Genomic DNA, 23,207 nt, shown 5'->3' with positions numbered 1-23,207 from the left:
TAACCCCTGGCGAACCGAGTTATTTTAATTTCCAGTCACTTTCCTGCTAAGTGCCGTATCAGTTTGTACACAGCTGAGATAAGAGGATAGGGCCGGGGGGGGGGGGGGGGGGTTAAAGGGAGAGGTTGGGGTGGGGGGAAGAAAAAGGGAAGAATGAGAAAGAAACAGCGGAAAAATGCCTACCGCCTGCTGCTGGCTTGGCCACATCCTACGGCCGGCTTTGGCTTCACCTGATGGCTGGGGTAGCTCAAGGAGGAGCCACGTTTTTTTCCTCTCGGATAGCTCCGATTATAAAAATCGGGAGATTTGGGGTCGTTCACCTGATCCCTTGCAGCGGGAGCCAGGCGCACATCCTCCGGGGCACAAAAAATCCCTAAGAAAATGTGAATATTTCCCCTAAACGGAGGGGGGGAGGCATTCATTGTGGTTTAAAATAATAATAATCATTTATACGAGCCCAGTCCGCTCACCCCCGGGCAGGGGGCCGCTGCCCCCTTCCCATCGCTGCGGTGCCCCCCCCACGTCCCCGTGCCGCGTGTCCCCGTCCCCCTCCCCGTCCCCCCCCCCTCCCCTCGACGGGGCGGCCTCCAGGGCGCCCGCCCCCGCCGTGGCCGCGCCGCGGGCCGGCTCGCCGGCGGGCCTGGCACCCCTGCGGAGCTCCGTGTTTGTTTTAGGGCCGGCCGAGCCCAATCAGGGCCGGCTGCCTGCACTTTTCCGGCAGGGCTGCGAGAGGCGCCTCCTCCTCTCTCCTTTTTATACATCGAGCCGCCCGCCGCCGCCGCCGGACTCGCCGCCGCCGCTCGCCCCCCTCGGCACCGGATTTACCTCCCGAGGAACCGGCCCCATGAGGGCCACCGGCAGCAGGTTTGGCCCGGCCCCTCTCGCTTGTCCCCGACTTTCCCCGGCCCCATCTCCCCCTCCCACCCCCCCACCCCCCATCCCACCCCGGGGCCGGCCGCCGAGGGGAGCCGAGCTGCGCCCGGCCGGGGGAGCCCCGGGGAGCCCCGGTGGGCAAACATCCGACGCCGGTGGCTGCAGCCCTTATCTGGCCGGCCCTTATCTATCTGCCCGTTATCTCGCAGGGGGATAGAGAGAGGCGTCCCGTGCCTGTCTGCCGGGGGGGCGGGGGGGTGCGTGGGGCCGGGCTCGCTGCGCGGTTCGGGGGGCGGTTATCTCGGCGGGCTGAGGGAGGGGACCCCCACCGGAGGCTTTGCTCGCTGTCACCTCTCGGGGTCCCCTTTCCCTTTCTGCTCCTTCCCCCCCGAAGCGCCGCGGGTGCCCGTGCGCCGGCGGCCCCGGGATGCCAGCGGAGTCCGGCTGGCGGCGGGACCGTGCCGACCCCAGAAGGACCTGCTGGGGATCGGGGCCGTCCCGCTGGCACCGGCTCCTGCCCCGCGCACGGCACCCCCGGCCCCGACCCCATCCCGGCCCCATCCCCGCCGCGCACACGTCGGGGCCCGGCCCCTGCGCATCCCCCGGCTCCCGGGTGCCTTCCCCTCCTCCTCCTCCTCCTCCTCCTCCTTTCCGTGACCTTGGGCTGGAAACGAGCAAAAGAGCGGGGGCTCCCGGCGGAGAAGCTCCCGTCTCCCTCCGGAGAAGCACCCTTCAAGGGATCGCCCTGCTAATTGTTTTCTCGGTGGAACCGAGTCAAATGACTCATTCATTGAGGCAGCGCTAACAACAACAAGGGCAGCGGCGGCGGCCAAGGCAGGGGACACGTCCCTCTGCACCCCCCCCCCCCCTTGTCCCCACTCCCTGCTCCCGAGCCCGCTGGGGAAGGGGGGGCAGCGATGGGGCGATGTGAGCCGTGGGGTGCCTGGAGGGTCCCCGCTGAGCCTCGTTGCGGGAGGGAGAGCGGCTGTCCCGCTCGCTAACTTTGTTGTTATTATTTCTCCCCCCTCCCTCCCTACTCTTTTGTGCCCTCCCTCCCCGCCCTGCCCTGCGGACCCCTCTCCCCTCCCCTCCCCTCCCTCCCTCCCTCTCTCCCTCCTCCCCCTGCCCTCCTCCCTTCCCCATCCCCACCCAGCGGCTAGAAGGGGACCTGGATGGCCGTGGCTGAAGGCGGCTGGTGCGTGCTGAAGCGGGGCGCTGCGGACTCCGGCGCTTCCTCCTGCCCCTTCGCGGCCAGCGAGCCGGGCCCGTCTCCTCCTTCGCCTTCCTCCTCCTCCTCCTCCTCCTCCTGCGGCGGCTCCCAGGGCGAGCGCAGCTCCTCCGAGACTCCCGACGGCGGCCCCCGGCCCGCCCCGCCGCTCGCCCCGTCGCTGCCCTCGGGGGTCCCGCAGCCCCCCGGCCCGCCCGGCTGGGAGGACGTCCTGCTCCTGGCGGATTTCGAGCGAGCCACCAAGCTGATCTGGGCCAGCCGCGGCGCCAAGCCCAGCGCCGCCGGCTCCGAGCAGCCCGAGGAGATGTACCAGACCTTGGCCATCTCGGCCGCGCAGGGCCCCGCGCCCTACGACGGATCCCCGGGCGGCTTCATGCACTCCTCGCCCGGCTCGCCCGTCTACGTGCCCACGACCCGCGTGGGCTCCATGCTGCCCACGCTGCCCTACCTGCAGGGCAGCGGGGCGGCTCAGCCCAGCCACCCGGGGGGCGGCCACGCCGTCTGGTCGCAGCCGGCGGCCGAGAGCCCCTCGTACGGAGCCGGCGGCGGCTCGCACCCCTCGGGCCGCTTCCCCTACTCGCCCAGCCCTCCGGTGGCCAACGGGGCTTCCAGGGAGCCCGGAGCCTACGGCAACAGCCTGGGCGCCCGGGACCAGTACAGCCCGCTGGCTCGGCCCCTCAACGGCTCCTACCCGGCGCCCTACACGTCCTACGTGGGGCCGCAGCTCACCCCCGCCTGGCCCACGGCGCCCTTCGAGAACTCCATGCTGCACTGCCTGCAGGGCCGGGCCGCCCCCATCCCCGTCCGGGCCCCCAGCGCAGGTAGGAGCCGGGACGGAGCGGGGGGACGGGGGGGGACGGCACGGGACGGGGCGGACGTGGGACGGGGCGGGCAAGGGGATGGGGCGGGCAGGGCGAGGGGACGAGGCCCACGCGTGCCCGTGGCGGGACACGGGGGCGGCTTCTGCGTTGCTTTGGCTTTCTTTTTCCTTTTAATTTTCGGGGGTGTCCCCCCAGCGAGTCGCCGGCCGTAAGGGTTTCCCCGGTTTGGTGCTTTTCTGCTTGCCCCTAAATAGGGGAATCTGGTGAAGGATTGATTCGCTGCGGGTTTTTCGGTGCTGAAGCTCTCGGGGAAGCTGCCGGGCTCGCTCAGCCCATGTGCGATTATTTATTTAATCCGCCATCCACTCCGTTGCTTCGTTTAAAAAGGATTTAAAAATAATAATAATAATAATTAAAAAAAAATAGAAACAAATCGACCCCGCTCCACTGACAGGAACGAGAAACCCCGTTAAAATCTTGCTGCCTAAAACGCGGCGCCGTCCCGAGGGAATTTTGCTTTCGCTTCAGAGGTGTTGTCACCTTTTTATTCCGAGGGAGGGAAACTCGCGGTGTCGGTGTTCTCAGCGCAGAGCGGCGGCCGAGCTGCAGCGACGTAGCGGCGGGCGGCAAGGTTAACGATTATTGCAGCCCCTTCAGCTTTAGAATATATTTAGGTAGCTCTTTAGAATATATTTAGGTAGCTCTCTAGAATATATGTAGGTAGCAAACACCTATGTAAATACAGAGACGTGAGGGGGTCCTATATAGGCATGTACAGATGTGCATGTACACCCACACGCACACGTTGGAGCAGCGCTTACTTTAATCACCAGCTGCCCACCAGCGAGGCACATTTACGCCCGCCGTGATTTTTCCCTTGCAGTGCAATGTCGCCGAAAATTCCCCGATCCCGTTTCCCCTTTCCCTCCCGGTGCCACGGGACGGGTTTGGGGCTCCTGAAGCCACCGGCTTGGTGCTCGCTGCAGTGACAGGGGGACAGGGGAAGGGTCAGCTTCAGAGGTGGGAGAGGGAGAGCAGAGCCGACAGGAAAATCGAGTTTTTAACACAATTTCCCCAAATTCCAATGGAAAGCTGGGTGATGGGGGAAACTAAAAAAAAAAAGTATATATTATTATTTTTTTTTTCGGGGGAGAAGAGCCGGGGGATGCCCGCTGCCTCGCTTTTGTCAGAATAATAACAGCACTGATTATGTTTCCAGCAACAAGCCCCTGTGCTCTAGGATGCCACTGCCCTGCCCCCTCGGCTCTGGGTTTTTTGGGTCCTGGGGGACGAAATCCCGCAGCGAAGCCAGCGGTCGGGGGCTGCAAGTCGCTGCTGCGGCCGGCAGATGCATTTTGATAGCGAGATATTTAGGCGGCCTGATACGGCTTCTTTGACGTTGCTCGAACGGTTGCTAAATATTTATCTGTAACGAGCGCTTTATTTTGCTACCCTCCGAGATAAATCTATTTCTCACGCGTTAAGGGGAAAATACTTAAAAAAAGAAAAAAAAAAAAAGAAGCCCGGGAAACATTATCACGGCAGGGTTTCTTTCAGTAGGCACGAAGGTAATGCTATCAAGTAAATAGCAGAGACAAATAACTGTTTAACTTCCAGCGTCCTTGAGACCTTAAGCATTTTCCTGATTACAGTAGTCAGTGGCGCTTTTAGTGCAAAGATTAATAAATCTTGGTGATGTGCTGAGAGCCACAAGCTGACAGCGTAATTTGGACTGTGCTCTCTGGACCCTGCCGGTTTCTGATTCCCGTTTAACTTGCAATAATTTGCAAATGAAGGGGCGAGAGAAATGTAAGGTGGTGGGCACGGGCCAAGAGCCGTTTCTCTGTAACAGCAAAGTGCCACCAGAGCCCCGTCCCGAAAGCCGCTTGACATTTACGAGCTCCCTTTCGCTTTACAGCCCACAAAGCTAATAAGAGAAGGAGAAAAGAATAACCGAACGCTGAATTCAGGCAGGTAGCGGAGGGGATGGAGGGAGCAAAACTCGGTGACAAAGCTGAGGTTAGAATCGTTGAATGGTTTGGGCTGGAAGGGACCTTAAACATCATCCACACTCCGTAAGAGGCTTTCCCAGCCTGACCGCCAAAGCTGCTGCAGAAATCACAGCGCTCCCTTCAAATTATTTCTGCTCAGCGCAGCGCGTTACATGGGAAATTCGTGTTTCTTTTTTTTAATTATTATTATTTTTATTTTTTTTTCCACGAAATAGAGAGAGGTGAGACAGAACGAGAATATAAGGATTGGCAGAGGGGAAAGGTGTTTGCTTTTGCATGTAGGCTCTCTTTATTCTCTGCCGTGCATGTAGACCTTTTTTTTTCAGTGCTTAGTAGCTGTCCGAGCAGGATGGCAGAATACTCAGATTTTTCCATTTCCTCCGCTTCCTAACAACGGGGTCGAATTTAACCAAATCAACCAAGTGAAGCTCTCTCTCCCCGTGGCTGCCTTAGCAGCTCAGGTCCCCAGCCGCTCCCTGAACCCGAAGTTTAAGCACTTCGCAAAGCGTTTCCGAAGAAAAAAACAAAGCGCTTCCGAGGAGAACCCCCTACCGCAAAACTCCTCGCCCGGCCTCGACCCGGAGCAAATATCCAGCAACCCACCCCCCTTTCCAAAACCCTCTCTCCCTTTGCACACCGGCCCCTAGGTGCCAGCCGGTTTTGGCAAAACCACTCGAGGGCCGGGAGCCGTCGGAGGGAGCCCCCCGGAGCCCCCCGGAGCCCCCCGGGCAGGGCTGCGGGTGCTGCGCTGCGCTCCCGGCCCCGTCGCCTCTGGGGGGGCGGCAGCCTCCGGGCGCACCTCGGGGGGGAAAAATAAAAAAGAGGATTTTTTTTTTTTTTTTTTAAATCACCCGAGGGCTGCTGTCGCTGCTGGGAGTTGCTTTTCCGACGGCTCAGCAGCGCCCGGGGCTCGGCCGCGCTCCTCCGCGGGGCTCTGCGGGGCTCTGCTCCCCTCGGTGCCGCTGTCCAGGCCGTGTCCCACCGCCTGTCCCCTCTGCTCCTGCCCCCAGAGCTGCTGGAGGACCTGTCCGAGAGCCGCGAGTGCGTCAACTGCGGCTCCATCCAGACCCCGCTGTGGAGGAGAGACGGCACCGGCAACTACCTGTGCAACGCCTGCGGGCTCTACACCAAAATGAATGGCCTCAGCCGGCCCCTCATCAAGCCTCAGAAGAGAGTGGTGAGTGGGGAAGGAGCGGGGCAGCCCCACAGCCTGCCGTGGGGGGCGAGGGCTGCAGCACTGGGGTCCCCCATTTAGCACAGATGGGCTGGGCAAGCACCCTTGTAGCCCCTACACATGGGGACCCCCTGGCTGCAAAACCGAAGCGGGGCTCGTGGTTGGATTTGGGGGGCAATGCCATTGTGGCTAGGGTGAGAGCCACCCTCCCGGGCCACCTCTGGGCCCTGCGTGGGCAAAATCACCCCCTGCCCCCCACAATCCACAAGCCAGGCACAGGGTGGCTGGGTTTTGGTTTTGTTTGGGGTTGGTGGACCCCATCAGTGGGGGAGTATCACTGATTTGGAAGGATTTGGTGCTGCTCATGTTGGAAGTTGCCTTTCCAAAAAGGGGGAAAAAAAATCAAGGTTGGAAAGTGTTTGTTCAGAGGGCTAGGAATTTCTCCAGACCTGCTTTGTTTGCTGAGAGCTCGATCCTTGGGAATGTAAGCAAGTTTTGTATATAATTCAAAGAAAACCAATTGTTTAAACAATGATAATAGCCTTTGTTTTGTTTTACTCCTAAGAAATGAGCGGCAATTTTTCTAAAAATACACTCCTAAAACTAGGGGGGGAAATAAATAGTACAAACCAGAACCCCCTGTTTATAACTCAGGCTGGCACTGAATAGGCAAGGAGAAAATTTAACAAGCGGGAACTGCACATTATGTTTAGCAAATCTGGGTGGAGGTCAGTGGAGAAAAAGAATACTCTCCTCCGTAATGGCTGTTACTGAGCGAGCCACAATAAATCACGCCGGTATAATCCGAGCTGATGTTTGGACCCTTGTGTATGGAGACAGCGTATCAAACCGATCAGCCCTTCAAGACCCTTTCAGTCACGCCAGCTGCTTTCTCTGCCCCTATTTTCGTAGTGTTAAAACACGTCCCGTTCTTTATTTCACAACCGTCTGAATTTAGTGCCCTTACGGGGGAAAACAAAAAGCAACGAGCGGAGTGGACAGTAAGGGCTCGCAGTCCCAGCCCAGGTCTGCTTAAACCTAAACATTTCATTTAATATTAAACCAGGAGTTGATTTCCGCTGGGTGTCATTTTTTTTTTGTATCTGGCCATCCCCTAAATCCCATCAGGGGAGGTGTTACCTCCTCGGCAGGGACACAGGTCTGCAGCCCCTGAGCAGCGTTGGAGCTCGGCTCCAGCGCAGATTTGAGCCGGCCGATACCTGGCCCCAGCCTTTCTCTGTTCCTCCCCTTTTTGGAAGGGGGTGAGGGGTAAGGAGACCGAACCACCGTCAATCTGCGGCCTGATTTCAGCCCGACACCTCGTCTGAATAACTCTGAAATAGTTCTGTGCAACAGTCCGCACCAAGTGTACTGGCCATAGCTATAAATCAAACGTGACTGCGTGTTCATGCCGTTGGAAATATGTAGGTGAGAAGGGAAAATGTTTTGAAAATGCTAAACATGTTTAGATTTCCCTGAAGTTTCTGATAAAATTCCTGCGGCAGAAAAGTCATTTTAGCTTCAAAACTTGCCCAGAACCTCACTTTTGTTTAGCTACGGGAATGAGCGAAAGGTATTGAAATAAAATATATGAAGATTTAGACCAGACTGCATACAAAAAAAAAAAAAAAAAAAAAAGGAAAGATTTAACAGAGTGAAATATCTGATGGTATTTCATTTGCAAAGAAAGAAAATGCAACGTTCTGTGTCAAGACCAATTTTTTTACCCGGTCCATGTAAAACTTGTATTGAATCGAGGAGCACAATTTGGAGCACAATTCGGACACTGTGCACATACATATTTAATGATGAGATCAAAAATCCCGCTTTTGTGAGAACTCGATTTTTAAGAAATATATACTTCGGCCGATATTACATTTGGCTGGTTTTCTTGTTGTGCAATTAATAATGAATTACTGATTCAAAGTTACAAAAATCCTATTTAATCTCTAGCTCTTTCCCATCGAAATTCAAGAAACTTGGTTATTACTCTGGAATATTCTTCATTCTTCAAACATTTCCATCCGTTTCCCAAGTGGCAGGCAGCTCTGTGGTATCAAAGGTGACCGAGCTGTGTCTAACAGCCCAGCAGTAAATGATTCAAGAGGAAGGGCACAGTACCCTCAAGTCAGTAATTTCAGTTATGGGCGCTTTATAGGCAGAATAAGATTAATGCAATTGTCTAAAACTGACTTTTCCACGTAAACTTGTTCAGCTGCCAGACACAGAGCTAGTCGCGTTTTTTTTTTTTTTTTTTTGACAATGCGATACTTTGAAAAATAATAGATTTATGATGCAGTTGGAATTCTTTGCTTGTGATGAACGTAAAAGAGATCGCTTGTTACAGGAACTTTTATAACCCATTCACCTTCATTTCACATGTTTATGAGGACTGCCTTCACTTATGATATACAGCCTGCGGCCATAAAGCGCTGGGTTATACGGTTATTTCTGATACGAGGTTGCTTCACCTTGGCTCCAAACTCCACGGAAGAGTGTCATAAACGGCTTGTTTGCAGTGTGAACCTTGCTGTCCCACACCAGTTTTTCTGAGGGCTGAGGGAAAGCTCCCTTCTGTAAAATATGTTCCCGAGGCACGTTGTTTTTTGCATGAGGATAAAATGTGTGATGATAAGGAAGTCTCTTCATGGAGACGACGCTCTTTGACGTGCTCTCCCCCTCTGAAAGCCCTCCTCGACCCCTCTCCCTTGTCCAAGCCCAAGTTTTAAAGCCTTGTTCCAGTAAACTGCAAAGAGACAAACCATCCTCTCCTGCCTGCCTGTTTACGCTTGTGTTTTTACCTCTGCTTGCCTGCAGCCCTCCTCAAGGCGGCTCGGCCTGTCCTGCGCCAACTGCCACACCACCACCACCACCCTGTGGCGCAGGAACGCCGAGGGTGAGCCCGTCTGCAATGCCTGTGGCCTCTACATGAAGCTTCACGGGGTAAGAAAGTCCCCTCCGGCTTGGCTTGGGTGCTCTCTCCCTAAGACTTGGGTGTTCAGTCCCCAAGTCTCTCGGTGCTCTGTCGCCAAAGCTCTGGTGGCTTTGGGTGTTGTGTGCGGGTGGCATCGGGTTTCCTGAAGGTTGGGGCAAAGTTTCTGGTGAAACTTTTCATGGTCTCGTCTTGTGGTTTCGAACTGTAGAGTTAAAAAATGATAAAGGTGTATAAAATCGAAAAAAACACAGAAAGATTCTAGTCGTTGAAAAACGGTTGTCCCGTTTTAGTGAGCTATGGTTTTGTCAGTGCCTGAAAGGGTTTGTAATTGCAAATTTGTACGGATTTGTACAAAGAGACTGCCTCTGGTTATGTGGTAGAGCTCCTTTTGCCACTGTGATTTCAATCAGCTCTTCGATGGAAAAAAAACTAGACTTGTAGTATGACAGTTTTTCATAGTGTGGACAGACATAGCCACGACAGCAAAATTTTAAATGTAATTCCAGCCATTCCTGCAAAACTTTAAATGTGGTCCCAGCCTTTGACATGCAATAATGCAGGAGGAAAATAACTTGAATGTAATGGAATAAGTTTGGGGTGAGACTTGGAACCTGTTGTGCCCCGGTAGGTTAGGTTATAGCCATGCACAAGTGTCTGAGGAACAAGGGCATTAGGACTGGTTGGTACTTGGTCTAGAAAAAGTAAATTATTTCACTGGTTTAAACATTACAATGATAGTAAGCACATGGCTGAATTGTATTTCTCCAAACCGGTGTTATCACAAAGTTAAAATACATTTTAAGCCAATGTTTTCTGTATAACAATTATGGTTGTAATAACAGAGAACACAAGGCTGATTTTTGAACACATTTTCTCTACAAACAGAAATTTGGATACAAAAAGCTGTATCATATGCAGAACTGCTTATAGGAACAGACGCTATGCTGATTACGGCACGAAGCTTCTGTCCTAACACACTTACTGGGGACAATCCAGTTTGCATAGCTGGTCCACAGGAAGAGGAGAATTTTCTCCTTCATTCACATTCTTGCTTTCCAAAATGAACCACTAAAGATAATCTGGAAACTGGCTGGAAAAAGGAATTGGGGATCAGGTACACCCAGTCCAATTTAATTTCTTACGACCTATGGCCAAATGATGCCTTTTTTTCCTTAAAATTGTGCTGTTAATTTGTGGACTGACTGAGGTGTTGGAAAAACTACATCAAGAAAAACATTCCCCCCCCCCTTTTTTTTTTTTTTTTAATTCTGATAAAACTCCTCTTGAAACAACTCATTGCTTTGCCCAAATAAAATACAAATGTTTTTGGAATCGCTACGGTGAAACAGGAAAAATGACTTGCTATACGTGACTTCATTTCACGTGTATTTCACGTGTATTTTCAACATCATTATTTGCTTGTATGTTCTAGTTTTGGCTTTTGGTGATTAGAGCACATGTACAACTCTATGATTGGTGTGGAAATTTAATTTTTTCAGGTTCCCCGACCCCTTGCTATGAAAAAAGAAGGAATTCAAACCAGGAAGCGAAAACCTAAGAACATAAATAAGTCAAAGGCATGCTCTGGTAAATATGAAAAGATAAGGTAGTTGAGCTACAAGAGTTTGTTTTTTTCCCCCCCCACTGGAAGATCCTTGTTTTTAATGCCAGATCCCGATCTTTCAGGTAACAGTACTACTGCAGTTCCTATGACTCCAACATCCACGTCTTCTACAAACTCAGACGACTGTAGCAAAAACGCTTCCCCAAGCACACAACCGTCAGCTTCAGGGGTAAGTACTGACACAGCATCCGTGTTTGTAAGCAGGCTGATCACTGTGCAGTGTTATCACAGCTTTTATCTTATCTAGCAGAACAATAATCTAAACAAACTTTCCAGTTTTGTTAGCTGATACTGGAACAAGATTTTCGGAGGATATCACATATAGCTGTAAACAGAGTGAGGAGCTGAAGTACTTTACAAACCCCTTAATTAAGACCTATATAATTTTTATGATTAAGTTAAGACATTTTGTTTTGAAGTGTTTAGTTTCTTCTCTTTCAAAGGTTTTCCTCGGGAGAAAAAAAAAAATCATGACCAATTGATCCTTTCAAGAAACAATTGCGCACGTGCCCTTTTTTTTTTTTTTTTTTTTTCTGAAATGGTCTGATAAGGGTTTATCCTGCTGCCTGGAGGGAAGCATAACGGCTTTCTTTCTGAATTGAGACGTGCTTACACCCGGCTCCAGACCTCGATGAAACCAGGCAGGGGACCCGTTCTGATTGTGGTGCATGGGGATCAGCCCTCTGCTGGCAGGGGTCTCCTCCAGGGACGGGTGCTCAGCATCCCACAGCCCCGAGCTCCCGAGTTTGTGATCCTGATTTCACATCATACGCTCAAACCATCTCTCACTGCCTTTCTTCACTCAGTTAGAACATGTGATAACAAATACTACTGATAAAGTTGCATAGCTTTATATAGATTAATTCCTAACCATTTGGCTATGCATACCCATATCCACACTCACTCCTTTGGCCTTCTGAATCTTTCAATCTGCCACATAATTTCTTTGAAAAGCTTTCCTAACGTGGCCTTCTCTACTCCTTTATTAATAAAAAAAAAAGACATTGTTTATAATGACTATTTTTCAATATGTCTCAGCATTCCCACATCCAAATTCCTTTCAATACTTTAATTCATGACATACTAAGTTTCATTGTAGAAAGGGAAAAAAAAATGTTTTTAGCAAATGTGATTGTTTGTGTGGTGGTAAGGCCACCCAGTTTCAGAGGCACTGGGCTTTTGGTTCTGATGCTGCCAGGCAAGGATATCATTAACAGGGCTCCTCTTTGACATGAGGAAACCTTGTCAGTCCAATAAAATAAATGGGTCACACCAGAAAAAAAAAGAAACAGTAACCAAAAAGTGAGCTGTTCAGGGTCCCCCCAGCGAGGCCCTAAGTGTTGCTTTAGGTTCTCATCCTAATATTAGCAGAGGGTAAAAAATCAGAAAAACTTTCCCTGCCCTTCCCTTTGGTTTCCTACTGATCTGAGAAATGTCGTGCAATTTATACAGTGGACAGAATTGTAACCAAAATCCATCCCGACCCCCAGAGGTGCAGCTGTGTGCTGCTCTGGAAGGGGAGACCTTAGAGGTGAAATCCCGTTTTCCCCGCACCGTTGCTTTTCTGGCTTGCTGACTTCTGCCTTCCTTTCTGCAGCCCTTCTCCCTATAAGTGAAATTAGCAATCTTTGTGTTATAATTTTAGTGGCACAGTTTGTGATATAATTTTGGCAGAGGGAGTTGCGTGAGTACAAGACAAGTGTTGGTGGTTCCCAGGACAAAGGGCTAGTTTGGTGCTGCTAGCAACTAAGAGTAATGCACAGAAACCCTGAGGCTGCTCTTAATTACATAAAGGCATCCCCCAGTGCCAGGACATCCTTGATTTTTCCAAAGATGATCAGCCTAGGAGAGGACATTCGCAGCCTTTTCTCCACCGTGATTCCATCACATCTGCCCTGCATGTACAAAACGCTTGCAAAGTACCTCTCGTGTGTAAAAATTTCTGGAAAAGGATGTGATGGAGACAGGCTGTGTCTCCTGGTTGTGCCCAAGCATCAGCAGGGATGATGCTCAAGCATCAACAGGGGAGACTGGAGGCTGAAAGCAGGGAGGTGGCAGGTGAGGCTCGCTCTGCATCATTTGGGAAGCGGTCACCAGCTGCGAGGGGAGCAGAACCATTGCCAGTGGGCTGCAATGTTGTGGGGAGGCTGAGGGCTCATAAGGCCCCTTGAAGTCATCGGGAAGGAAGGGAATTCAGCATTTTAGAGCCCAACAGCCTTTAATCTGATCACATGCTGAAGCACAGATACTATACTGGGCTTCTATTTTCCTTGATTATTTTTTTTTCTTTGCCATTTGAGTTGACATATTGATATCCCAAAGGTTTGTATTTAATCTTAGCCCAGGCAATGGCTTTGCACAAGGAGCATAACTTTCTCCAGGCCACGTCAGGAGGTAAAAACCCCTGGATAGATGAATCCAGACTCTCTAATCTTTAGTCACTTTAAAAAGAAGGGTGACGTTGCTGAAACACAGGCACCTGTTTGGAGGACATACCTGGCCCATTCCCCACGCGTTACACAACTGGCATGGCAACTTGTTGTTGTCTCACTCTGTTTTTGCTTCTCTGGCTCTTCTGTAAGGAGGGGAAAAATGCCAAATTGACATTAGGCAGAAAAATATGATGACGTTTTAGAAACTGTTGTCTGAAATTCACAGCCATGTTGTTGCTAAATGAAACAGAGAAAATGAATTCCTCTACTGGTACAAAAGTAATTTATTATGCCCGTTGTGGGAGGCTGCCAAAAGAGCTCCTAGTTATGTAGAAATCTAATGGAAATGAAATTCAGCAGAATTCATTTGTGTCAGTAATACTCACTTTTTGCCCTACCTTTCTTTATCTCTTTCAAAGTAAAGTAAAGAGGGGAGGGCAGAAAAAGAGAAGGGCAGCAATTACTCACCAAAATGTCTTTGAGACTATCCATTTCATGAAGGGAATTTTATACGATGCCAATTTTGAGACAAATTAGCGAGAACCTTAAATGTTGATTTTATGTTCTAGCTGAAGTTTAAACATTTAAAAGATATGATTAATGAATTGCTATGGGTGCAAAGTTGATTTCAAACATCCCAAAATGTAGAAGTGTTTGGATCGTGCATGTTTCGTTGTCCCATTGTAAAGGGGCTATTTGCCAAATTCACATCTGGATCTAGGATTTAGGCCCATTTCAGTTTTCCTAAGCAGTATAAGTACTGGGTGTCCTGTGTTACTAATATGGAAAAGGTCCAGCTACATGATATATGAAGTTGCCTTACATCCCCATAAAAAGAAGATTTGAAGGTTTCAGGCAGCCTGCATCTGCATCTATACCTGCTCTCCCTTTGATGCTGCTGAAACTGTACAGAGAAAAACTACGTGGAATAATTTGCTAAACGAAGGGCACAGTCTTTAGTGCACACCCATACATTTCCATGCAGGGGCTCCAGCTGGTGTGATTACCAGAAGGGTTTGTTCCCTTATTAGGATAAAAGGCAGAATGAAAACTGCTGTAAAATCTGCTTTTCATGGCAGGGCATGGAGACTCTTTGAGCCAGAGCTGATGTCAGTAAAGGCTCAGCAGCACCAGAGCAGCTCCTCTTTCAGAGGACTCTACTGCACCCTTTGCCTCCGATTCGGAGCTGTCTCAAAAGGACCGTAACCACACACCACTGAAAAACTGTAGAATAACTTAGGACAGTGGTCTTGCAGGTAAAACATGTGTTTACTTCCTTTGGAGGCTGATCTTTAGAAGTGGTTCAGGACTGGCTCTTCAGTGTTGTAGTATGGAAAGGGGGAGAGCTGAAGGAAACAGCCTTAGCAGGTGAAGAGCTAGGGGAAACGTACAGTTCTAGCTGTCCCCCTGATGACTAACAATCTGGGCTGAATTCACGAAATAGCTTCTTGTGCGTTTGCTTTATTTCATTTTCAGAAGAGGAATCACGAGGTTGTTAGAGATATTTGCTCCCTTCTAGGCAGAAGATTGGTAGGACTGAAGGAGGCGATGGGGGAACCAGCCTGAGTACAGTATCTCCCAGAGTGTGGATGAACCCGTAGACTCAACCTCTTAAAAAAAAATTCCTAACCACCTGGATATTGGAAAGCTGAATGTCCAAGGGTCCTTCAGACTATCTGATGATAAGATTTCAGTTGGGATATAATAATTCAGTAGCTGCCGGGACAAAGTTTCCACGAGAAAGCCTCACTAGCAAGGTTGTTAGGACTTTCACCTGGAAAATGGGAACACAGTGCCTCAGTCCTGGTATGACTAAATATTTATCTAAACCAGGTGGAATAAGATCAACAAGAGGCATGAGGAACATGGCAACCTCAAATATCAAATAGTCTGGTAGTCAGGGCATTATGCTGGGAGATGTGATACGCCAGTTTAAATCTCCTCTGACCGGGAATGGAAATGAATCTAGGTCTCCTATCTCTTCTGCATTATTCCTCACTCCTGGGCAAAATAGGATGCTGCTTTCCTCTCCCCAGTCAGTTTCATAAATTCAGTCATTCATTTTCTTAGCTGTGTGTACATGTATTCAAAAGAAAGCATTTTTAAATTTATTTTATTTATTTATTTTTTTAATCAAATGGAAAAAGGCAATCCAGCTTTTTTGTTTCAGCAGGGAAAACCAAGGAAAAGGAGTATTTTTGGTACTACCCAGACCTTATGTATGCATATAGACACATACATTTTGCTTTGTTTAGTTTTATTGCCAAAACAATAAAGCCAATTACTCACACAGCCCTCGACAGCAGTGGGGTCATCAGCTTTCCCAAGCCATGGTGGAAGTTGCCTCCCTTAGGAAATTAATGAAGTATTAACCACAGATTTATGTTGCTATAATACAAAGGAGAGATTAGAAGATATGTAAACTTACACATCTGCAATATAAACAAAAGGATCAATTGGACCAGCAAGAAATTACAGCTTTCTGTAGTCAGGGGGTCACTAAATCAAGGAAAAATTGTGGATTTGCAGTACTGAGACCTGTTCTTCAGACACCAGGGAGTGACAACATTTGGAGAAAGCACTCTTAGTGGGGATGGCAGTTACCAAGGGGAGCCTGAGACTGGAAAATTAAGGCCTTCACTGCTGTTTGCCAAAATACATTATATGTGAAAGATGTTTTTGCAAGTGTGTCTCAGCTGACCACAATTATCGTTTAAGTGTAGCAAAGCTAAACTAGGCTAATAGAAGAGGAAGGGAGCAGTTTGTCAACTGAGGCTCAGTTTACTACAGACGTGGTACAGTCCAAAATGCGTGGAGCATTTTGAACCTTCGAAGCAGATGGAGCAAAGGTCTAACTGATGGTGCAAAGGTCCAGACCAAGGCCCTTAGCCACCCCCTCCAGACGTCAGCACATCTTCTTGACCGGAGCTTTTGCCTCTCGGCACGGAGGCCTGGGGGGAGGCCAGGGTGGGCACTCCTCCCCTCTCCCTGGTCTCCATGCAGGAAGAAGTGGGTGGAATAAAGCAGGAGGCCTTCAGATGGAGATATTCCCTCTGTGCTAGGCCAAGTGGCCCATTTCTGGTCTGGGCCTGCAGGAGTGGGGAGGAAGTAAGTGTCTAAATCCCTCTGCGGCTTCAGCCGAGGTCTCCCCGTGAGCGTCGTGAGCATGTCCTCTGCAGCAAGGCCACCTCTGATCCAGACAGCTTGCCTGGGGGGCAGCCCCATGTCCAGCTCCGGCTGCTTTGAGTAGAAAAAAGGTGGGATCCTTAAACCACCTTTGCAGATAACAGGTTCAAACCTCTTCTGTTTGTTTGGGAGGCAAGCTCTTCCCAAAGGATTTCATTCATTTTTTATTTTTCCTCAGAAGTTGAGCTCCAGTTGATTATCTGTCTTGTTATCAGATATCAGCAATAACAATAAATCCATTACTTTTTTATTGATAGAGCCAGCCATTGTGAATTAGAATAGCCCCTTGACTTCAGCATTGTTCAGCTTATTTATTCCAGCTGACACATCCTCTAATAGCCAACTGTAACTTCTGGCTGCCTTTCCCCCGTCAAAGCCAGAGCAGTAACAGCAGAGGCAGGCAGGCTTGGGTCGCCTAACTCAGTGATTCATCGACCTCCTTCCCATGAGTTTGTTTTCCATGTCTCACTTTGGGAGCTGCCCGAGCTGACTGGATTTGTCATGACATTACCGGGGTGGGGTTTCCAGGCCCAGCAGTCCTGCCCAGGTCCTGCCTGCGCTGGCTCGATGGAGCCAGGATCCGGCCTCGTTTGGACAGGGATGGGCGGCCTTCAAACAGGACGTGCCTCCACGTCCTCCCTTCTGGGGTGCCGGAGGGAGGGGTGGCTGATAACCAGGCATGGAAACGGCACAGCACTGAGCCTCACCTTTGTGGGGCTGAATCAGGAAAAGGGCGAACTACACTTTCCGAGCCCGGAAAAAAAAAAAAGGCAGAGATAAGATATTTGCCTACCGGAACAGCAGCGGCAAATATGGGCAACCGGGAACCTTTCAGAGCAGCTCCCAGTGTTTTCGGCTCAAGTTGAGCAAACACTGTTTGACTGTAATGGAAACCCTTCTTTCGGTGTGGGGAGAATCAATCTGTTAAAAATCAGGCCTTGTGTGCCAAAAGGAGTCCACCTGATGTATCATAATTTGTAAAAAGCATTGTTAAAAATCTAGGTTGATGTGAGACCCAGAAATGGACCCAAAGTTTTGCATGAATTCTGCCTTACTGAATTATTTGTGCAGTCATAGAAAAAGAGCCTACAGAGATCAGTTGTTACTGAACAGCAGTTGTGTATCTGATAGAGCGATAACATAAAACATATTTTTTTCAGATTATAGCCATTTTGGCTGTCTTTGGGGGAAGTGGTGGTTTTTGTTTTTTTTTTTTCACTGTCTGCATTTTTGGGTAGCAGCTGAGAAAACGGGGTCCTGGTTGATGACTGGGTACAAGAATAGCAGTCATCAGCCATTTTAATAAAAGGTAAAGAAAATATTTGTTTCAGACAGAAGTGACCACTGGCAAGGAGTATCTCCTTCAGAAGGTCAGGTTTCAGCTGGGTTAAGCATGGCAACAAAAACTCCAAAGTGCCGCTTGGAAATTGCCTTTGGATAAGCGAAGCCCCGCTTTTCCTATGTACGAACTGCTAGCTTGGCACGACTCCAGGACAGCCAAGAGCTCTACTCTAGTAAAATGATTAAATATGTATACTTTTCACTTAAACAGCAGGCAGGAAGCTTCTGCAGTCACAGTTTAGGATAGTCTTTTTTTCTTCTTCTTCTTTTTAAGGAATCTTGTCCGAAGACTATCCATTAACAAGTAAATTAAGGTTTTAAAGTTGACATATCCAAGAGTTAATTTTGCATGAAGTCAGCTCTTAAACATTTCCTTTATCAGGTGAAAATGTTGCCCCTTCTCTGTCTGGCACTGCAAATTTTTCCTCTTTAGTGGATCTGCTCAGCCTCATGGAAAAAATGATTGTTTCTTTGTCTTTGCAACTCCCCGTTTCTCTGTTAAAATAAATGGACTGATTACAGTGCTGGTCAGAGTTTCAGCTTCATGCCTACCAGGGCTTCTCTGTGCTTTGTCTCAGGAGCATAGGTGGTGGCTTGTGGTACAGAGCAAACATGCTCCTCATTCAGAGGCGTAGTTCTTCTCCACTTGAGATAAAAGGGGCTTCTTCCACCAGGGGAGCAAAAATATAGGTGCCACCCCACCTGGGGTTTGGAGACAGGCAGTGGGAGGTTGCCCAGAGAGGCTGTGGTGTCTCCTCCTTGGAGATCTTTGAAAGTCACCTGGATGTGGTCCTGGGCACCCTGCTCTGGGTGGCCCTGCTGGAGCAGGGGTCGGAGCAGGTGATCTCTGGAGGTCCCTACCAACCTTAGCCATGCTGTTATTCTGTGTGATCCTGAGAGTGGGGCATAAACCTGGCTTTTGACAAACACCCAGGAAAGCAGTGCGTGCAAAGCTCATCTGCTCAGCAAAATCTCCCTGTTTTTTTTTCCTTCTGCAGGCGAGCTCGTCAGTGATGTCCGGCCCAGGAGAGAGCACCAGCCCTGAAAGCAGCAACCTCAAGTATTCAGGTCAAGACGGGCTGTACACAGGAGTCAGCCTGACCTCCACAGCCGAGGTGACAGCGTCCGTGAGACAGGATCCCTGGTGTGCCCTGGCTCTGGCGTGACCCGATGCCAGCCAAGCTGGATCCTGGAGCTGTGTGGCAGCCCCCAGACATCCGCGCGGGGTTTCTTCTTCTCTGGAGCGGCAGTGGCAGCAGCGAGAGTGCTGGCAAGGGACGCTCCTCTGAATTTGTTTCCGTGCCTTGGTGGCAGAGGCAGATTCCAGCCCTCCCAAAGAGGCTCTGCCGAAGCATCCTGTTCCTCATCTATGCAAGAAAACTATAGGGAAAGCAAATGCCCACCGGGGGATAGCTAATGCAGCCTTACACACCTAAAAAAAAAAAAAAAGAAAAAAAGAAAATGGAAAAAAAAAAAGAAACTTAGAACTATCGATAGATTCCAGAATTACATCCTCAACTCACACAGCAGTGCTGCCTTTCTGATTGTATATTTGTTTTCACTCTCTTATCACTTTCTCCCCCAAGAACTGATGGATGCCATCAGCGTTGGGGAGGGAGTAGCAGAGGCTTGAGTCATTAGACATAGCCAGATACTTTCTGAAGAGCGCTGGAAGCGTGTACGTACTGCTTGAGTCAGCACAGGCGCCCCGAACTGGACATTTGACGTCTTCATCTGTCCTGCACCCCCCAACGCCAGCGCCCGCATTGCTCTGCTCCTCTGCCAGAGCCCAGCTACACCCGGGGAGGAAATCACAGCCTTTGGTACAAGCCTCACGGGGTTAAGGAGATTTTGTTGTTGTTTTAAGATATTTACTCACTTTGCAAGACTGCATTATAACTTTTGAAGTACACTGTGACTGAGGTTTATGAAAGTTCATATTTTGCGGCTGAACTGTATAGAGTCAGTCAAAATTTGTAAACAGGGTAGCAATCAGATATTTTTCTTCCATATATACAATAATTTTTTAAAGAAGTGCAATTTGCGTTGCAGCAATCAGTGTTAAATCATTTGCATAAGATTTAACAACGGTTTTTATACGAATGAATGAATGTAAACATTTTAACTTAATGGTACGTAAATAATTTAAAAGAAAAACTTAACTAGGCATCCTTAGGCTTTTTAGTGCAACAAAAAACATCCACTTTCTGTATTTCGAGTTGTTAAAGCAAGAGTTTCAAAGAACAAGCCTTCTCTCAGGAAAATTGCCGTAGCCGTTTGCTCATAAGTTTTGTACAAAAAAAGCAAATGCATCCCCAGGTTGTTGGTTTTTTGTTTGTTTTTTTTTTCTTTTTTTTTTCTTTTTTTTTTTTTTTTGCCATTGAATAAGTATGTGCTGGAAAGAAACAAATTGCAATGAAAATTTACTACCTAACTGATACATATGTATATACTCCATGAGATATTTAGGCATCTTCAAAATTTAGGATGCAATCTGTATAGTGTGGCTAACGCATAGTTAGGTTGGTTTCCATTGTTTTTCAAATGGGATGTCATTTGGAAAGTTGTTTCATCAGAGCTTTACCAATAAAAGGGTATCATTTGTGTTTTTTTTTTTTTCTGTACACTGTGCCTTCTCCTTTGCCTCAGCCGCAGTTGTTAAGCTGTATTAAAAGCTATGGAGATGTACCTGATAGAGGCAGCATTCCTGATGGCTGCAGCGATGTTCCCACATTGAAGTATCTGCTCTGTCTGGCTAAGTCTGTGTGGTGTGTGGCATTCCTATAGCTCCCCTCTCTATGCCTTATAGTGGTATGTAAAACTAGGGTCCTGCATCTACCCACACGAGTGCACATGAGATGTTTTTTCTGATGATAGCCTGGGGAACTGTTCCCGAACCTTGTGAGGACTGCCATGGTTTTGCTTGGCCTTCACACCGTAGCTAACGGGTCAAAGTCAGGTCTCCTGTGTATGCAAAAATCTGCAAACGGTGTGGCAGAGCCCTGGCGTGTCCTCTGTCACCCTCTGGAGGTGAAGTCTGAAGGGCAGCAAAAACCGAAGGTGCTGAAAAAGGGAAGATGACCACTAAGAGCTACTGAGGGGAGCAGAAAACCTCTGCCTGGCTTTGAGGGCCAATCCTCTGCATTGCTTCGCAGATGGGAGCAAGACTTGATGCTGTGTGTGTTTTCCAGCTACGTCAGCAGCACTGCCATACCGGGATGCCCAGCCATCGTGCCCAGTGGTACCGTCACCCCATGGAGTGGCTGTGACGTGAGTCTTCGCCTCCCTGAGCCAGATTTTCCTTGGGGGTGAAGTGGGATAGTTCCTCTGCTTGTGGAGAAGCTATGGTGATGTGCACCCGCTGAAATTCTGGCCTGTAAGACCCAGAGGGCTGAGGCTGCCTCCTTAACCTGGGAGCTGATGTGAGGACCAAGGGATGGACACAGCCCTTGGTGAAGAACAGCTTCTAGCCAAAAGGGTCAGACCAAGCCTCTCCTATGGTTTGGGCTGCTCTGGACCTGCCCAGCAGCCCCAGTGGGGCTGTCACACCAGCCTTGGTGCTGGGCCACATCACTCCCTTGCTCCCTGGGGGTTGATGTGGTTGAGCACCCCAGTCCTGCTAGCCTGAGGGCCACATGGGCTTGGACCTCCTGACTTACAGATGGAAAGTCATATCCAAGTGCAAAGAGGGCCATGCAGGGAAACACTGGGTTTAAAAAGCAAAGGGTGTGGAGAAGAGGGTGAATCTCCTTCCTTTTGAAACATTTGTTGGCTGAAATATTCTCTTCTGTGGTTTTCCATTGTTGACACTTAAATGGATAAAAAAGCTGTTGCTAACTGGTGTTGAACAGCTTTCATGCTTAGCTGGTGTGCCACTTCTGAATAGCACAGTGCGAAACTCATTGCTGGGCAGGAGAGGGCTGCGTATGTTGGAGCTACATTGCTTGGAATTGTTCTAAACCAGGGAGCTTTAGGATACTAAAACCAAACCAGGGAGTTTTAGGATACGCACACATCCAGCAGCCTGCGGATGGTCACATTGCTTTGAAACCCCGTGGCATCTTTGAAGAGGGCTCCTGGGAAGCCCTTCTCCCTTCTCAGCACCACCTTTCCCCAGGGTCTGACTTAGGGTGGTTCCTGCAGATAATGAGTCCTGCGGGGCATAGAAGGGTGCCCTATGTAAAAAGAGTCCTTTTGGATCTGAGTCTGAAAATGCTATTTTAGGTGATATAAGCAGGAGAAAAAAAAAAAAGGAGAGAAAACCAGCTTTTCATAGGGAAGGTGTTTCCCATTATTTCTTATCAGCAAAAGCATCAAGAATGAAATACTTTGTTTCCCTGGACCAGAAGCAGGCCTAAAACAGGTTTTTATTCCTCTGCAGGAGGGAAGGGGGATGCAGTACCATGTTGCCTTACTCTACAGATGCCAAGGAGGTTCTGTGTTATGACTTTACATAGAAAAAGTCTACAAGTCTACAAGAACTCTTATAAGAGTACCTCCCTACTCAACAAAACTGCTCTCCAAGTGTACTGATTGCTGGAGCTGTTTGGCAAAATAAAGATTTCTCTCTCTCTCTCTTTCCTTTTTTTTTTTTTTTTTTTTAATTTTTGTCTTTTAGTCCTGCTGAGCCGGCACAGCTCTGGGTGTGTGAGCTGGACTTTGCTCTGGCTCATACATCACCAATAACACTGATACCGATAGACGGCCTGGCCAGATGCTTTCCTTACTTATCCCTGTTTCTCTTCAGTGACAGCCCTTGGGATGGGCTGAGAAAGAACAAAGAAAGAGTTCGACTGTGGGTCTCAATTACTAGCAAGGCTGAACAAGCCAAAATGACCCCAGAGCAGCTCTCTAGTACCAGGATGAAGCTTCAGAGTTGACATTTGAAAACAAAACAAAACAAAACAAAACAAAACAAACAAACAAACAAACAAAACAACAACAACATATAATTACTTGTTAGCATAGCGCCTTTTCTCTGGAAACAACTCTGGAAATGAAATAGCCAATGACTCAAGGCATCTGCTTGGAGCTCCCATGCCAAGTAATACTCAGGCCCACATTTTGCTTTGCTGACCCCTTGAGAGCAGACCGATCCTGGACATGTGTGTTACCCCAGGCTCCTGTCTTCCCTAGATCCCAGGTTTTGTACTAGAACTGTTCCTGGTGCCCTCATCCATAACTATATATTTTTTTCTATTCAGAGTGCTTGAAATCAGCTGCGATCCCTACCATGGTGCAAAGTATTTTTCAGCATGGCATTGAGGGCATACACTGGTGTGGTGTGAGTGCTGTGGAGGTATGACAGGGTGCAGCAACTGCTGGGCTTAGTCTGGTGAATGGGGTGAAGCAGAAACAACCAGTCCTGGTGGTGACTTGGGGATGTCACCCAAAGGGAGAGGCACCTGGCTCTTTCCAGCACCACACGTGGGTTTTTTTTTACTTGTGGGCCAGCAGAACGCAAGGACCAGATGTGAAGTGAGAAGCCAAAGTAGCTGATTTGGTTTGGTTTTCTTGCTGCAAACCTAGATAGAGACATTTGTCAGCCCTGCAACGTTTGCTATATAGAACTTGGGTAATT

General features: G+C 49.0%; 1 protein-coding gene across 2 annotated transcripts; it reads left to right on the top strand.

Moving 5' to 3' along the window:
• Positions 1-710: 710 nt before the first annotated feature.
• GATA6 (GATA binding protein 6) lies at positions 711-22,201 on the top strand. 2 transcript variants are annotated; one of them, XM_083823494.1, is made up of 7 exons: positions 711-864; positions 2,027-2,922; positions 5,945-6,111; positions 8,926-9,051; positions 10,543-10,630; positions 10,715-10,836; positions 18,625-22,201. In XM_083823494.1, the coding sequence occupies exons 2-7, from the start codon at positions 2,046-2,048 to the stop codon at positions 18,790-18,792; spliced, it is 1,548 nt and encodes a 515-aa protein (XP_083679620.1). In that variant the 5' UTR covers positions 711-864; positions 2,027-2,045; the 3' UTR covers positions 18,793-22,201. The 2 variants fall into 2 exon arrangements, with proteins under 2 accessions (XP_083679620.1, XP_083679621.1); XM_083823495.1 differs by having other exon boundaries at positions 712-864; positions 10,730-10,836.
• The last annotated feature ends 1,006 nt before the right edge of the window (positions 22,202-23,207 follow it).

The sequence above is a fragment of the Anser anser genome (genome assembly GCF_964211835.1).
Source record: "Anser anser genome assembly, chromosome: 2".
NCBI lineage: Eukaryota > Metazoa > Chordata > Aves > Anseriformes > Anatidae > Anser > Anser anser.
Note: the sequence above shows the minus strand (reverse complement) of the source record. Positions and strands in the feature narration are given on the sequence as shown.

Excerpts from the sequence above, each read along its gene's own strand:
- GATA6 (XM_083823494.1), top strand. The coding sequence starts at position 2,046 with ATGGCCGTGGCTGAAGGCGGCTGGTGCGTGCTGAAGCGGGGCGCTGCG. Across the intron at positions 6,112-8,925 it reads TCAAGCCTCAGAAGAGAGTG|CCCTCCTCAAGGCGGCTCGG; the intron begins GTGAGTGGGGAA and ends GCTTGCCTGCAG. Across the intron at positions 9,052-10,542 it reads TCTACATGAAGCTTCACGGG|GTTCCCCGACCCCTTGCTAT; the intron begins GTAAGAAAGTCC and ends TAATTTTTTCAG.